Raw genomic sequence first — 15,616 nt, 5'->3', positions numbered from 1 at the left:
AGTTAGTATAAATGGGGGTTAAGTCAGAATAGGATAATGTTGTAAGTGGAGTGCCTCAAGGCTCTGTCCTGGGACCTCTGTTGTTTATAATATATATAAATGATTTAGATTCAGGTTTGAGTAGCAACATTTGCAAATTTCCCGATGATACAAAAATCGGTAAGGAAATAAACACGAAAGAAGACTCACTATCACATCAAGTCGATCTAAATAGGGTTTTGAAATGGTCAAGAGATTCGCAGATGCAGTTTAATGCTGATAAATGTAAAGTTCTGAGGCTAGGTAATGATGATAGAGTTACAAGATACGAGATAGATGGGGTTGAGACTGCGAAGTCGGATTGCGAAAGGGATCTGGGAGTTATGATTAGTAAGAATTTAAAACCAAAAGATCAATGCATAAATGTTCATAATAAGGTAACTAGGACACTGGGTTTTATTAACTGAAGTGTTAGTAACAAGACACCTGGTGTTGTTCTTCAGCTATATCTGGCTCTGGTTAGGCCCCATTAACATTATGCAGTTCAGTTTTGGTCGCCATAGTATAGAATGGATATAAATTCACTTGAAGGTGTTCAGCATAGGATGACAAAGTTAATTAGAAAAAAAAATAGAATTTTTTTTTTATTTTATAAAAAAAATTAGAAACTTTTAGAAAATTAGAAACCTATCATATGAAGAAAGATTAACAAAGCTTAAATTGCATTCACTGGAAAGGCGAAGAGTTAGGGGTGACATGATAGAGGTTTACAAGTGGATGAATGGACATAACAAAGAGGATATTAATAGAGTATTAAAAGTATCAACACAAGACAGAACACAAAACAATGGGTATAAATTGGACAAGTTTAGATTTAGGAAAGACTTTGGTAAATACTGGTTCGGTACCTTTAGAACAAAAGAACACAGGTAACTGCAGAAGGCTTATTGGCCCATACTAGGTAACTCCTATCTATAACCACCCAATCACACTCATATACATGTCCAACCCACGCTTGAAACAATCGAGGGACCCCCATCTCCACCACGTTACACGGTAATTGGATCCACAAAATCAACAACCCTGTTACTGAACCAGTATTTACCCAAGTCTTTCCTAAATCTAAACTTATCCAATTTATCCCCACTGTTTCGTTTTCTGTCTTGTGTTGATACATTTAACACCCTATTAATATATCCTTTGTTATGACCATTCTTCCACTAGTAAACCTCTATCATGTCACCCATAACTCTTCGTCTTTCCAGTGAATGCAATTTAAGCTTTGTTAATCTTTCTTCGTGTGACAGGTTTCTAATTTGGGGAATTAACTTTGTCATCCTATGCTGAACACCTTCAAGTGAATTTATATCCATTCTATAGTACGGCGACCAAAACTGAACTGTATAATCTAAATGGGGTCTAACCAGAGCAAGATATAGCTGAAAATTGTAGATAATTATAGATATTGCTAGATATTATACATTAAAGTGGACTAATAATAATCTATAATTATGCTTACTTTAAAATGTACAAATAACTAGGCTATCCATCCTTAGCTGGAACATTGCATTCCTCAAAAAAAGGTTCTCAGATTTACATCACAAAGTAACAACTGAACACATTGATATTGTATGTCTCCAGGAGTGCAGAGTTCCCGCAAGATCCTCACCCCCGAAATTGCCCTCATTTGTTTCTTACAACCTCAGATCCAGTAACTCTTGCATTTTGTACATTAAACGATCTCTTCCCCATCAACTTCTTCCAGAAAAGCAGACTGAGGGGCAACAATATCATGGCATGAGGATCTATGTGAGCAATGCTATCCTCAATGTACTTAATTGATCTATATGCTCCAGCAGGAAAGTTAAATTATATTGATCTTCCGGCCTGCGCTCAAGCAGAGCCAACCATCATTCTTGGTGACTACAATGCTAGACACAAGGACATTGGTGGCTCTCGCTTCAGTAACGGTAACGGGAATCAACTGCTGTCGCTACTAAATAGTCACCAAGATGTGAAGATTGTGGGTGACCTTGAACCCACGCATAGTTGTGGAGGCATTTTAGATCTGTGTGTTGGTTTCAACGTCTCTCACGTCTGGTGCACATCATCTATTGTAACAGATTTGTTGTCAGATCATCACCCTAGATTGACTGCTCTATGTATCGGAAATACCATCCTGCCCGGTGGAACTTTAAACGCAAGCGGCTCACTGTTCCTCCTGCTCGATGTGAAGACTTTGTTGCTCATGTGTCAGAGTGGTACAGCACCTATGATCCCTCCACAGTCCAGACATTTAACAACGGTCTAGTACAGAGCATTCAGATGTTCGCTGATCCTTTAGGTCGGCCCTCTGCACCATCCAATGGTGGGAACGATATGAAAAGTAATAAACACCATGCCTATTACAATGACCCCAAACTGCGTACTTTGAAGCGCACTGCCAAAAGAGTTGGACTTGCATACAGGGAAACACTTACACCTGAAATGGTCAAACACTTTCAGAAAGCTCTAGCGAAGGCGAGGGAGCGCATGACAGAGCTCAGGCAAGATAACTGGGAAACTTTTGCTAACAGTCTCAACTCTCACACCCCCCTCAGTCAGGAAGGGAAGGATATTAAAAGAATTAAAGGCGATAAGATCGGCCAAGTAGCACACCCTCACCCTCTACACAGAGCAAACAAGTTAATCGATGCTTGGGCAACCACCTCTAGCTTCAATAATCTTCCTCTAGACACACAATTCAGATTAAATGCTAGTTACAGAGATCGAAAAAGGCTCATTGACTTCATGCTCCACAAAGAAGATGAATGCAACGTGCCATTTACTGAGTTTGAGTTATTTTCGGCCCTAAACAAAGGTAAAGCCACATCCCCCGGTGAGGATGGTATCACTTATGACATATTGCGTCTGCTCCCTTTAGTACCAGGGAATCCCCTACTTGAGCTGTATAATATGAGCTATGTTACTGGGGAACTTTCTATCTCTTGGACCAACAGTATAATCCTTCCGATTCCCAAGACAAATGAAAAGAATGCTTTCCGCCCAATTTCCCTTACTAGCTGCATTTGCAAAACATTCAAGAGAATGGTCCTAAACCGTCTCCTCCATAGAATAAGAACCATGCTATTCCCCCAGATATATGGTTTCAGGCATGGAAGGAGTGTGCATCATTGCATCACCACCTTTCTTACCCTGCACACTGAAAAGTCATATACCACCTTCCTAGATCTCAAGTCTGCCTTTGATATTGCAAATAGACATGTTATCTTGAGTGAGCTTGCAAGAATGAATATGTGTGGTCGACTTCTTTGTTGGATCAGGGGTTACTTATCAAATAGCAAGTCATCTGTATTTTTCCAGGGGCATAGGAGTATAACAAAAGACTTTGAATTAGGTACCCCACAGGGTGGTGTCCTCAGTCCTACCTTATTTAATATCTTAATAAACACGCTGTTAAACTCTATACCGAACAAACCCAACGTCCACATCATTAGCTATGCTGATGATATAATGCTACACACCACTGGGTATGCTGATGATATAATGATACACACCACTGGGTATGCTAACACGCAGAACACTCTTAACTCTGTATTAGACTCATGTCAGGACCTAGGCATGTTCAACATGCCTGTTCTATGCTACACATGCCAGCAGGTTTACCTTTCTCAGTAAATCATGGGCCAGTCCTCTACAGTGTCGTTACAGTATCAAAACACCACTTCACTTCCAGCAACACACTGGCCTCAATTATAACAAGCCTTAACTGACGGACATTTATATATTTATTTATTTATTTATTTTATTTATTTATATATATACAAGAAGGTACATTGGGTTTGTGAGAATACATTGGGTAGTACAGTATTTACGTTCTTGTAAAGCCACTAGTACGCACAGCGTTTCGGGCAGGTCCTTAATCTAGCAGATAATTTTAAGTAGGTAATTTCAATCAGAATTGATAAATGATAAAGATACATTACAAGAGAAAAATGAGATGAGAGAGATAAGTAGGTATATTAAAGCACATTGTTATATTAAAGCTCTGATTGATTACATTGACAGCTTGATTAGTAATTCCATCTCCTAACTCAACTTGGCAATCCCGGGATACGCCAGTCTAATCACCAATACTTCACTAAGTATCACAGATAAATCACAGTCTACACCAACTCAACGACTTGTTCCCACTGGAACACGTCTTGAGTTCAGGACTACCCTGGGTGAACTGATTTCTGTCGACCAAGGTTCCACCCACATCACTTCTGAGGAGTAAAAGATGAATAGTAAGAATGAAACTACAGAGGTGTCAGTAAGATCATAGCCTTCTACCAGGGAACAGAAAAAGGGGACAGGTGTGCTCAACAGATGGAGTCGTCATCGTCACATTGCCCATATGCATAGGCTTTGGATTTTAACAAGTCATAGCATTTTATACTGGTGCTGGTGCTATCAGGCCTTTTGAGAAAGGTAAGGTTGTGTCATCAGCAAATAGAACTGGTTTCAGGTGTTGTGTAGGATTTGGTAGGTCATTGATGTAAATAAGAAAGAAGAGTGGCACAAGTACACAGAACTGCCCTGTAGAATGCCAAAGTTAATTGCCAGTGTGGGAGAAGCAGCGTCATCCACAGACACTAGTGCCTGTTACTGAGGTAAGATCTGAAGTACTGTAGGAAGTGACCCCTGATTACATGAGAAGGTTATTGTGGTTAACTGTGTCAAATGTGTTATGCAGGTCAACAAACAGACCTATGGGGGTTACTCAGTTTTGTCAAATCAAACACATTAATTAGAGCATCAAAAGGCCTTCTAATATTTTCGACAAGGCGGGCAGGATTGATACGGGTCTAAAGTTTATTATTTCAGTGAGATGACCATGTTTATGGACTGAGATTGGTCTAGCCTTTTTAAGAATATCAGGGAAGATTAAGTGATTTATTGTAATGTTAGGATAGAAGATAGAAGAAAAAGAGGTGATATGATCACTACATTCACAATAGTAACAGGAACTGACAAAATTGATAAAGAAGAATTCTTGAGACCTGCATCTTCAAGAACAAGAGGTCACAGACTCAAGCTAAGGAAACAAAGGCTCCCCCCCCCCCCAAAAAAAAAAAAAAAATTAAGAAGTTATCTTTTGTAAAGAGAGTGGTAGACGGTTGGAACATGGTAAGTGAGTAGTTGGTGGCGGCCAAAACCATCTGTAGTCTCAAAGCATCATATAGCAATAGAGTACTGGGAAGATGGGACACCACAAGCATAGCAATAATCCTTTAACTACACTTAAGTAATTATAACTATTTTTTAAAGGAACGACTGTACAGGCATATGTAATTTCTATAAAATACGATATTATAAAATAAAGAACATCATAATTGTTGTATTAAATTAGCTGGAACTCTATACCTACACTTCACTTCTCAGCTTTGCCATTTTGAGCACCATTTAATATAGAAAGCCCTCCATGTTAATTTATGTTTCTAATATCAGTTTAAAACTGCATAAACTGAATAAAGAAAAAACAACAAGCATTCAATGTAATGAAACGCCATTTTCTGGATAAGACCCGGAGGCTTCCCGGAGCTATCCAGGCTGATATGGATATATTAGATTTCTGCCATCAGTCAATGTGCTAGGAGTTCTTGCCTACAGGGGACCACGAGCCAGAACCTGGCCCCTTCACAGAGGCACGAGAAGCAATGGCCTATAGAAACCCCCCGTGAGGTTGGAAGCATTCTATGTCTGCCATTGACTTGGTCAGGTACCCAGAAAGATAAATGCCCCAAAACAAACCCCTGTTCTGGTTAAGAAATTGCTACTGAAAGCCGAACTAGTGGACTGAACTACCCAAACGAAAACGAGTAAATGAGCATCACGTCTCTACGTCACCACGCCGCTTGTCTGTGCAGCACCCCCCCTCGCCAGACGGGGGGAAGGGGAAGCTCCAGACCCCTGCCACTGGCTATCCACACCCCAGTTCTGAAGCTGGATGTCAGAAAACATGCAAACAACCACCGACCAGAGGGAGGGAGGGTTGCCGGAGAGCTTCCGGGTCTCATCTAGAAAATGGTGATTCATTACATTCAATGCTGGTTTTCTGGGGAGTGGGGGGGGGGGGGAAACCCCTTCAGCTCCCTGGAGCTACTTACCCAAAGATAAAACAAGAGGGACAAACCCGGGAGATGATCGCCAACACAGCAAACACATAAACGTCCTGGGCACGATGATAAACCGCAGGCGGGCCGGACTGAAGGACCCAGCGGGCAACCTGGGAGGCCCGAACCCTGGAACAGGGAAGACGTCAAAACCAGTCAAACCCAATGCGTGTCCCTGGCCACCAAGGCTATGGTGCGCAGGAAACGGCAGAGAGACGCAACTAGACACAACACATGATGCACCCCAGCCAGACCAACCAAGCATCAACGACCCAAGGACCCCTCTGGAAAGCAGCCGTCTCATTCCTCGCTGGAAAAGGAGACAACTGCAAACGAATAAAACATCTACCAGGACCAAAAGAGCAGAAACCCCTTGTGCCAGCGCAGGGCAGTGGGGGGGGGGGGGTCAGGAGAGCATAAAGCTCCCTGACTTGACCCCCAGAGGCCAATGTCAACAAGAAAAAATCTTTGTCAAACAAACATGAACTGAAGAAGCCACCACAAACTGAGGAGAAGAGAGGAAGGAGAGCACCCGGTCCAACGACCATGACGGCTCAGGCGGTGCATGAGCAGGCCTGAGGTGAAACAGCACATGAGACATCTTGCTGAACGGCACGAAAATAATATCAACGCCGAATTCAAACTACAGCTGCTCCACCAGCGCCGCACGATACGAGGCAACAGTATTCAGCATAAGATGACGGTCCTCGAACAACCACGAAAGGAAAGACAAAACAACCTGAACAAAAACAGAAGTACACCTACGATGGAACAAGAAATAATGGAAGGACCACCAGGAAACTTCATACCACCGCCGAGACGAAGAACGCAGGTGGGACACCATCAACGAAGCCATCTGCTCACCACACAAGTGGTGATAAACTCGAGTCAGAAAGACCAAATGTGAAGACTCGAGGAGAAAATCGAACCAGCCACGTAACGGACTGGACCGATCTGCTGAATGAGGCGGAACCTGCGGGAAGGCCCTCAGGTTCAGACACCGAGCAAGCGACGCCTGAAACCAAGGCTTAGCCGGCCACCAAAGAGCCAAGAAGACTACTCTTCCCTGGTAAGTTTCCAAGCGAGCTAGGACCTGGAGCAACAGCAGTTCAGGGGAAAGAGGTACAGGTAACACCACCTGTACATGTATGTAAAAATACCAATCTTATGTAATCTCACCAACCTATTAAACCTTTATGTAAATAAAAATTATCATTATTATTATGGCAGCACTATAGCCTCAAGGCATTGACCCCGATGGCCTCACAGTTGGGGAAGGGCGCTACTTATACCAGAGACGCCTCGACCACGCCGATGCGAAAAGGTCCACCTCCGGGAGCTTGTACGTTTAGCAGAGCCAACTGAAGGAGTTGGGGTCGACTATCCATCCCGTGGAATGAATGGAATGAATGGGAATGAACCGCAACAGGCTGTCTGCCAAGACGTTGGACACCCCCGAACGTGAACGGCCAGGAGAGCCAAACCCCAAGAACTCAGCAGACGAGTCACCCGAAGCGTTCAGCCAGCCAAGAGCCAAGGACTGCATCGAATCCCCTCGGTTCAGGCGATGAACTACCGGGGAGCAGTGCGAATGGAGCCGGATCGTCGATCCGCAACCCGAACCCTCCAAAGTGACATCCACACATCCGCGAACTCCTACACTGCGTTGTGCGCCCGACGGAAGAACGGACCCCACCGTCCCTGGCCAGCCTGGTGAGCACTGGTCATAAAGCCATAGCCAAGAGACGACGCGTCTGTGAACAAATCTAGTGAGGGCTCAGGTAGGCGCCAAGGCACTGAACCCCGAAAAAAACCAAAGAAGAAGTCGGCGACGCAGCAGCTGACACAAGTCCCCTGGGGGTCGAACCCAGCGATCGATAGAGGCGGTAGGACGTCCACGAAGGAACCAGAACAGCCGACGAGGCCAAACCCAACCCGGCAGGTAGACCACCATCACAAGTTTCAGGCTTCTGCAAACACCTTCAAGCAACCGCCGGGTGACCCGGGAGCCCCCCCAGAAACAAGCACATGCAGGACTGCAGCCAAAAGAGAGACTATGATGGGAGAGACGAGGAAGAGGTCCAAGAGTCATACACAAGACCCAGCCAGGTCCGAACCTGGGAGGGAACCAGCTGGGACTTAATTCGTCAGTTCACCAGGAACACGAACCCGGCTAGATGGAAAAGCACCAAACCCCTGGCGAGCAGACACGCGAACTGACTGGGAGCTCCAAGCCAGCCAGTCGTCGAGGTAAGCCAACACCTGAACACCTAACAGATGCAGATGGGTCATGACGACCCAGGAAAGATGTGTGAATACACAAGGTGCCAGGTTCAAATCGAAAGGGGGACAATGAAAGTGGTAACTCTGAAGCTCCACAACAAAACTGAGCCAGTCCCTGAACCGCGGATGAACCCCCCCATCGCCCCGTCAATGGGGCGAACCACAAAAGGGCTGATGCCACTTACAAGAACCCGACCTGCGCACAGAGCACCGCGCTGACCAGGTGCAGCCGGGATCAAAGGTGGCACCGGCTCCGAAACTGGCACCTGTGGCCTACCCCGACGAGTGGAACCGCGAGCCCTGGTACAACCCTTCCGGGAAGAACCCACCCGGGACCCCCGGAGAACCAACAAGTCAGGCATAGGGAGGCAGCTAGAAGAAGCCGCTTGCATATGCCATTCGACCACAGAGGCCGCAAACAGCAAAGGACAAAAGGGCGAAGACAACCTAAGAGCCAGGGCCCAAGTGGACTCCAAGGACGAAGCAAGCACCACCTGTCGACACGCGAGATGCACCACGAAAAACCATGACAGAGCATTCCGCAAGATTGGCGCAAACAGCTTCAAAACTGCAGACGACGCATGAGCAGCCAAGATCAATTGCCACACCCAGGAACGGCCCCAAGCGCCTCCACATCCTCCTCAAGCCAATTCGAAGACAGCTCCTGGAGGGAAAAGATACCCAGGACTGAAGCCAACAAGCTACGCACACGCAAGTCCTCAGCCACAACCGCAGCCGACAGGGAAGGAACTTGCATGTGAAGCTGAACCGCGCCAACAGCCGGGCAAGAGTGAAAAGGCACTTTTGTTGCCTTGTAATAGTGGGAATGTTGCCCATGATTTTTTTTTTTAAATGGCGTCTGTTTACAAGAGCCCTGAGGAAGCTGATGTGAACCCCATGTAGCTGCAAGCCGTTTAAATCTTGCATGGTACCCCAAAACGTCATATGAAGTGGTGTACACTTTCGCGACAGTTACTCAACATGTCATATGAATTGTTGCACAGTTCTAAGGGTTAAATTTGGAAGCGGTTAATAATACATTTAGTTAATGGTAAGTTAAGAGCAATACTGTACATCAGCCTTAATACAGTAAGCTATTTAACCTTTTAGCACTTGAGCCCAGACCTGTATTTGATGTTTCACTACAATAAAAAACAATTGGATAAAATTTTATTAAAAAATACAGATGCAGTTTTATTAAAAAATATTTTAACATTTATTGATTTCTTAATCATAAAATTCATAAAATTGTATTGAAAAATATAATCAAACAAAAATTAATAATTACTTTAGGAATCTTGACAATTGTTTGATTTAACCATTGCATAATAATATACTGGTTAAATAAATGACATTTGTTGTTAGAGGTGTCTTCGTCGCATGATGTTTAAGGCATTCGTGATGTTAGCACCCGCCCCACGTCAGCCTGGCCACATGATCAGTTTTGCGACTAGTTGCTTTAACAAAGCCTAAAAACTGCATTTCAGACACAGCCTGAACAAACCGTGCTCTGGTAAGCTGTTAAGGAAAACAATGGCTCCTAAGCTCAATTAAAATTTATCTTCTTGAGGTTATCTTGAGATGATTTCGGGGCTTTAGTGTCCCCGCGGCCCGGTCCTCGACCAGGCCTCCACCCCCAGGAAGCAGCCCGTGACAGCTGACTAACTCCCAGGTACCTATTTACTGCTAGGTAACAGGGGCATTCAGGGTGAAAGAAACTTTGCCCATTTGTTTCTGCCTCGTGCGGGAATCGAACCCGCTTAATCTTTACTTAATACTTAAAATAAATAAATAAATAAATAAATTATATAGAAGTGAGTACCACCTCTGGCTGGAAGAAGGGGGACCCTTAGCCTCAGAGGAAAGCACACACAATGCATTAGAAGGAATGTTTATATATATATTTTTTGTTCCACTCTTCCCATCCAAAATATGGGTTGTCTGCTTCTACCACACGATCCCTTCATTTCACCTGTGCGTGTACACTCTTCTCATCACACGTAACCATGCAGTCTACAGTCATATCTTGAGGTTATCTTGAGATGATTTCGGGGCTTTTTTAGTGTCCCCGCGGCCTGGTCCTCGACCAGGCCTCCACCCCCCAGGAAGCAGCCCGTGACAGCTGGCTAACACCCAGGTACCTATTTTACTGCTAGGTAACAGGGGCATAGGGTGAAAGAAACTCTGCCCATTGTTTCTCGCCGGCGCCTGGGATCGAACCCAGGACCACAGGATCACAAGTCCAGTGTGCTGTCCGCTCGGCCGACCGGCTCCCATTGTCTATACTATATGTCTATACTTTCTCAATGGATTGTGCTTCAGGCACTCTACAACACATTACATTCCCTCATCTCTTTTACTTGTATAATTCCTCATTGCTATACCCATTCCACACACCTATACCAGCTACAGTGATAAAAGTACTCATTTAAGGTAAGGAAATTATCAGGAAAAAGTGCTAAGCCAGTATAACTATATAGCACTTGGATGGGATATGAGGACAAGGAGGTGCAATAGGATAGGGCAAGGAATGCTGCCCAACCACTTAAGACAGTTGGGGCACCAATACTGAAGTGCAAGTAGTGAGGTGTTGGTCTACCAACCAGTACAAGTAGTTGAGCACTCATTTAAACTGCTGGTATTATTTGAGCCCTTCCACACTAACATAACTTCTCTTCATTATACTATTCACCTCTCCTACCTCTCTTCTCATCCATAAAGGCAGTATACAGCTCCTCTGTGTGGAGCCCCCCACTCCCCCCTTGGTGGCTTCCTGAAGCTATCTCACTCACTTCTCTGTCGCTCCTACTTCACCATCTAAACTCTCATTTTATCTAATACTGCCCACAAGTCTATAGAGCTTACTACCTCTTCTAGTACCTCTTGCCAAATTTTTATCCTATAGTTGACTACTGTACTACAGTTCACTACTTTGCAACTATAAGGCTCCACAAAATCCATGTTAATACAGTATCTATTTTTTCAAACAGAATACCCTTACTTTTTCTATAATTACTAATTTTCTTTCCTTGAACACACTACTGAAGTCATTCACAATATTTTATCAATTCTTCCTCACTCTCAGCAAAGAACACATCATCTGCTTTACAGACATGTCAATAACCAGAATTTACCCCATCACAACAATACATTACATTGCTAATGAACTTCCACTTACTCAACAGTTCTTCATAACCACCCACAATGCTTCCTGATTATTCTAATCATATACTGTACATTTTTTTAAATCCATTAAGGCAGTATACAGCTCTTCTGTGTGGAGCCCCCCCTTCCTTGATGGCGTCTTGAAGTTATCTTGCTGAGATGACTCCCCACTACTGGGTCACACAAGTCCATTTGCCCTACCAGATACCAGGGTCAGAACCTGGCCCCTTCACAGGGGTGTAGAGAGCTGGGATGTATTCTCGTCACCTCACCGGAAAAGTATCCATAAAGTCAGAGTGAAGCTTTACAGACAACTGCAAGATTCATAGCACACAAGGCAATGAGGCTAGCCACCATCAAACGGCCTGGAGCCCAGTCTCTCAGCTGACACCAAGGCTAGTACTTCCATTGATGCAGTGTTGTAAACATGGTGTAGTGGTGCTTCCTGGGTCATCGAAGTTTGCTCAAGTCAAATCTTTTATCTTTCTGGATCTTTTAGCCATGTGTCTGAACCTGGGCATTTTCCACGACTCCAACTCTTTCTGTTGGTTGGCCTAGCAACATTTCTCATTGGTTCGGCCTTCTGCCCTGTGCATGTGGAGTTTCTGATGCAGGTCTTTGCCATTTGCATTGTGAGCAGTTGGTTGTGTTATTGGTGTCCCACCTGTGTCTCTCTTCATGGTAGGTGTATGTTGTCTGGTGCTCATTTCCCTCTTTTGTCCCTGCTCCTCCTCTTCTGTCCCTGCTCCTCCTCTTCTGTCCCTGCTCCTCCTCTTCTGTCCCTGCTGCTCCTCTTCTGTCCCTGCTCCTCCTCTTCTGTCCCTTCTCTTCTTCTGTCCCTGCTCCTTCTCTTCTGTCCCTGCTCCTTCTCTTCTGTCCCTGCTCCTCCTCTTCTGTCCCTGCTCCTCCTCTTCTGTCCCTGCTCCTCCTCTTCTGTCCCTGCTCCTCCTCTTCTGTCCCTGCTCCTCCTCTTCTGTCCCTGCTCCTCCTCTTCTGTCCCTGCTCCTCCTCTTCTGTCCCTGCTCCTCCTCTTCTGTCCCTGCTCCTCCTCTTCTGTCCCTGCTCCTCCTCTTCTGTCCCTGCTCCTCCTCTTCTGTCCCTGCTCCTCCTCTTCTGTCCCTGCTCCTCCTCTTCTGTCCTTGCTCCTTCTCTTCTGTCCCTGCTCCTTCTCTTCTGTCCCTGCTCCTCCTGCTCTGTCCCTGCTCCTCCTGTTCTGTCCCTTCTCTTCTTCTGTCCCTGCTCCTTCTCTTCTGTCCCTGCTCCTCCTGCTCTGTCCCTTCTCTTCTTCTGTCCCTGCTCCTTCTCTTCTGTCCCTGCTCCTCCTGTTCTGTCCCTTCTCTTCTTCTGTCCCTGCTCCTTCTCTTCTGTCCCTGCTCCTCCTGCTCTGTCCCTTCTCTTCTTCTGTCCCTGCTCCTTCTCTTCTGTCCCTGCTCCTCCTGTTCTGTCCCTTCTCTTCTTCTGTCCCTGCTCCTTTTCTTCTGTCCCTGCTCCTCCTCTTCTGGTGTACTCTGGGGTTCCGTTCCAAGTGTTGTGCCTCTCTTGAGTTTAGCTGCTGCTGCCTGATTCTGTTTCCTCTTGCTGTTTGGTGTTGGCGGTGCTGCTGTTGATTGTGTTTGGCGTCATTACAGTTTTGGCATCATTCTGCAAGTTGTCTCTGACATTTGTTCTCCTCCGACTGGCTCATGCTCCTTCTGATCAGTCTTAGTCTCTTGATGAGGTTTTGGTCTTTCTTTCCCCTCCTCGGTTCATGGTTGCTCATTCAGTCTGGAGTCTTCTCATTACTATATGGAGTGGCATTTATGTTGACTCTCACCTCCGGCTGAGAGACTGGTGAGTTTGTACTCTCCTCCGGAAGTGGAATGGGTGGGAGAGGGTTTGTTTATTATCCACCTAGGGGGATGCAGCATTTGTTATACCAACTAGTGGCATTTTGCCACTGCCTCTGTGCCATCAGTTCTGTCACAGTGGCTACCATGTTAGTTGACCCTGTTTTCTTTGGTCCCTGTTCTTAGGCTCATTTTCCTCTAGTTCTTGGCAGTGTTTTCATGGCAGGTCTGCCTATAGTCTGTCCTCGGGGGGGCCCGTGGTGTTAATTTGTACTCTGTGCTGGCTGTAGTTTTCTCACCCATGGAATGGGTTATTTTTACAGGCTCGGGGTTTTGGTGTTCAGACAGGGTCCTGTGGTGCCCTTGTTTGGTTCTTGCTGTTCATCCTTGTCAATCGTGTGTGTGTGTATTGCTGGACAAGGTTCCCAGCCTGTTATTTCTTCTTTGTGATAGTATTTGCCATCTCTCCTACTCTCTGGCATGTCTCTTGACTCCTTTTCTCTCTGGTTTGTTAGCTTCAGGGAGGCACCAAAGGGTTCCTCCAAGAAAACAGCATTGAAAGTAATAAAATGCCTCTTGAGTAGAGCCCTTGCTCCCTCTCTCCTTCCATACCAGGTTCATTGGTTAGGCTCTAGACTGGCTATGGAGTCAGCTGTGAGCTGGGGCTCTGGGTCACCTGGGGGCAGCTAGAGGCATTAATGGGTTAATGCTAGTTTGAGTGGTTCACTGTTTCTCCTGAGCAGATTGCAAAGTTGTTTGGCCGTCTCATTGCCCCAAGTGCTGTGAAACTTGCAGCCGTCTGTATAGCTTAAGTGACTTTCTGGATGCTTTCCTCGTGGGGTGATGACAATATGACTCTGCTCTCTCTGTATCTGTGAAGGAGACACGTTCTGGCTCTGGTCCTTGGTAGGCCAAATGGGCTCATGTGTCCCAATAGTAGGAAGCCATCTCGGCGAGATAGCTTCAGGGAGCTACTGGGACTCTACCTTGAAAGAGGCATTTCATTGCATTCAACGCTGGTGTCCCCTTAACAAGAAACTTTGCAGTAACCATTTTCAGGGTAAATAAATGTTTTATACACATTCTTCCCTTCCAAAACATACGTTGTTCCTTCCCTATCCTATTCTTTGTTCTCTGTTACTCTCTCAACATACACCCTCGCACACACTTTTCTTGGGATGCTAATTAACAAAATCTTTCCTACTACCCACTACCTTCTCCCTAACATAAAGGTGTTCTATATGCAAGGAGAAGTTCTATTCTTACTTCTGTGTTTTACTGCACAATCACTATATTTGCATTTATACTTATACAAGTCAATAACATGGATGTACTAGTAAATACTTTAATAGCTTAAACAGTAAGAAAAGGATACTGAAGTCTCTGATCTATTGCATTCTTGCTGGATGTATCTTCCTCTGGATCAGCCACTGAAATATAGGCCTGAAGCCAGTCATACAAATTGATGAGGCGCCCACACTCCAAGTGAAGCTTGTAGACCACGCTGACGTCTGGTAAGGTTGTCACCACACTTGACGGGTCCTCCAGCTGACAACACTCGCACTGAAACACACAATACAAATGAATAATATTTATAAATATCTCAGATGTAACTGGACACTATTTACAATGTATAAATGATAACATCTAAAGAAATGATGTAGATTTATTGATTAGATCAGAGTAGCAACAGATCTGTGTCTCTAAATGAGCAGCTTTCTCTCATCTGGTGATACCAAATTAACAAGAATGGAATTTTTTTTATGTTTAGCAGCCTTGAATTTTACTCATCATGGGTAAGTAGATGTGAGCTTGTGTAGTCCATATCAAGAAATCAAAATGTGACTAATACAATTTTGGTAAACTCTCACCTTAGCATCTTTCTAAAGACACTACTACTGCACCACATATCATACTATTATTATTATTATTACAGTACTGTATAAGCTCGCTTATGCGAAGCCCACTTTACCGAATCTTTGGGTTATTCGGCTGTTTTTGAAGCCGGATAAAAACTTCACCATATCAGAAAAGGAATTTGGATAACCGAAGGTTTCGCAGGATAATGCAGTTAGGCATCGGGTCATACTGTAGCAGTGGCTTGAGATGCAGGGTATGGGAGGGGTTGAGGTGGCTGGTTTCAGGGTAGGGGGTGTTGGAGAGAGGGTGAGTTGGGAGGGACTGTCTGGGATGTGGTGGGTGTGT

The 15,616-nt window shown here is 45.0% G+C and overlaps 1 protein-coding gene across 1 annotated transcript in view; it reads right to left on the bottom strand.

Annotated features, from left to right (window-relative positions):
- Positions 1-9,601: 9,601 nt before the first annotated feature.
- Positions 9,602-15,616, bottom strand: part of LOC123754673 (origin recognition complex subunit 3-like) — a 194,658-nt gene continuing 188,643 nt past the window's right edge. Inside the window, exons 7-8 of the mRNA XM_069320246.1 lie at positions 14,787-14,974; positions 9,602-9,930 (exon numbers count right to left, since the gene is read on the bottom strand). Of these exons, the coding sequence (XP_069176347.1) occupies positions 9,825-9,930; positions 14,787-14,974 (294 nt within the window). The 3' untranslated portion in view covers positions 9,602-9,824. The remainder of the gene's footprint in view (positions 9,931-14,786; positions 14,975-15,616) is intronic.

This window comes from Procambarus clarkii, unplaced genomic scaffold (assembly GCF_040958095.1).
Source record: "Procambarus clarkii isolate CNS0578487 unplaced genomic scaffold, FALCON_Pclarkii_2.0 HiC_scaffold_107, whole genome shotgun sequence".
NCBI classification, from domain to species: domain Eukaryota; kingdom Metazoa; phylum Arthropoda; class Malacostraca; order Decapoda; family Cambaridae; genus Procambarus; species Procambarus clarkii.
Note: the sequence above shows the minus strand (reverse complement) of the source record. Positions and strands in the feature narration are given on the sequence as shown.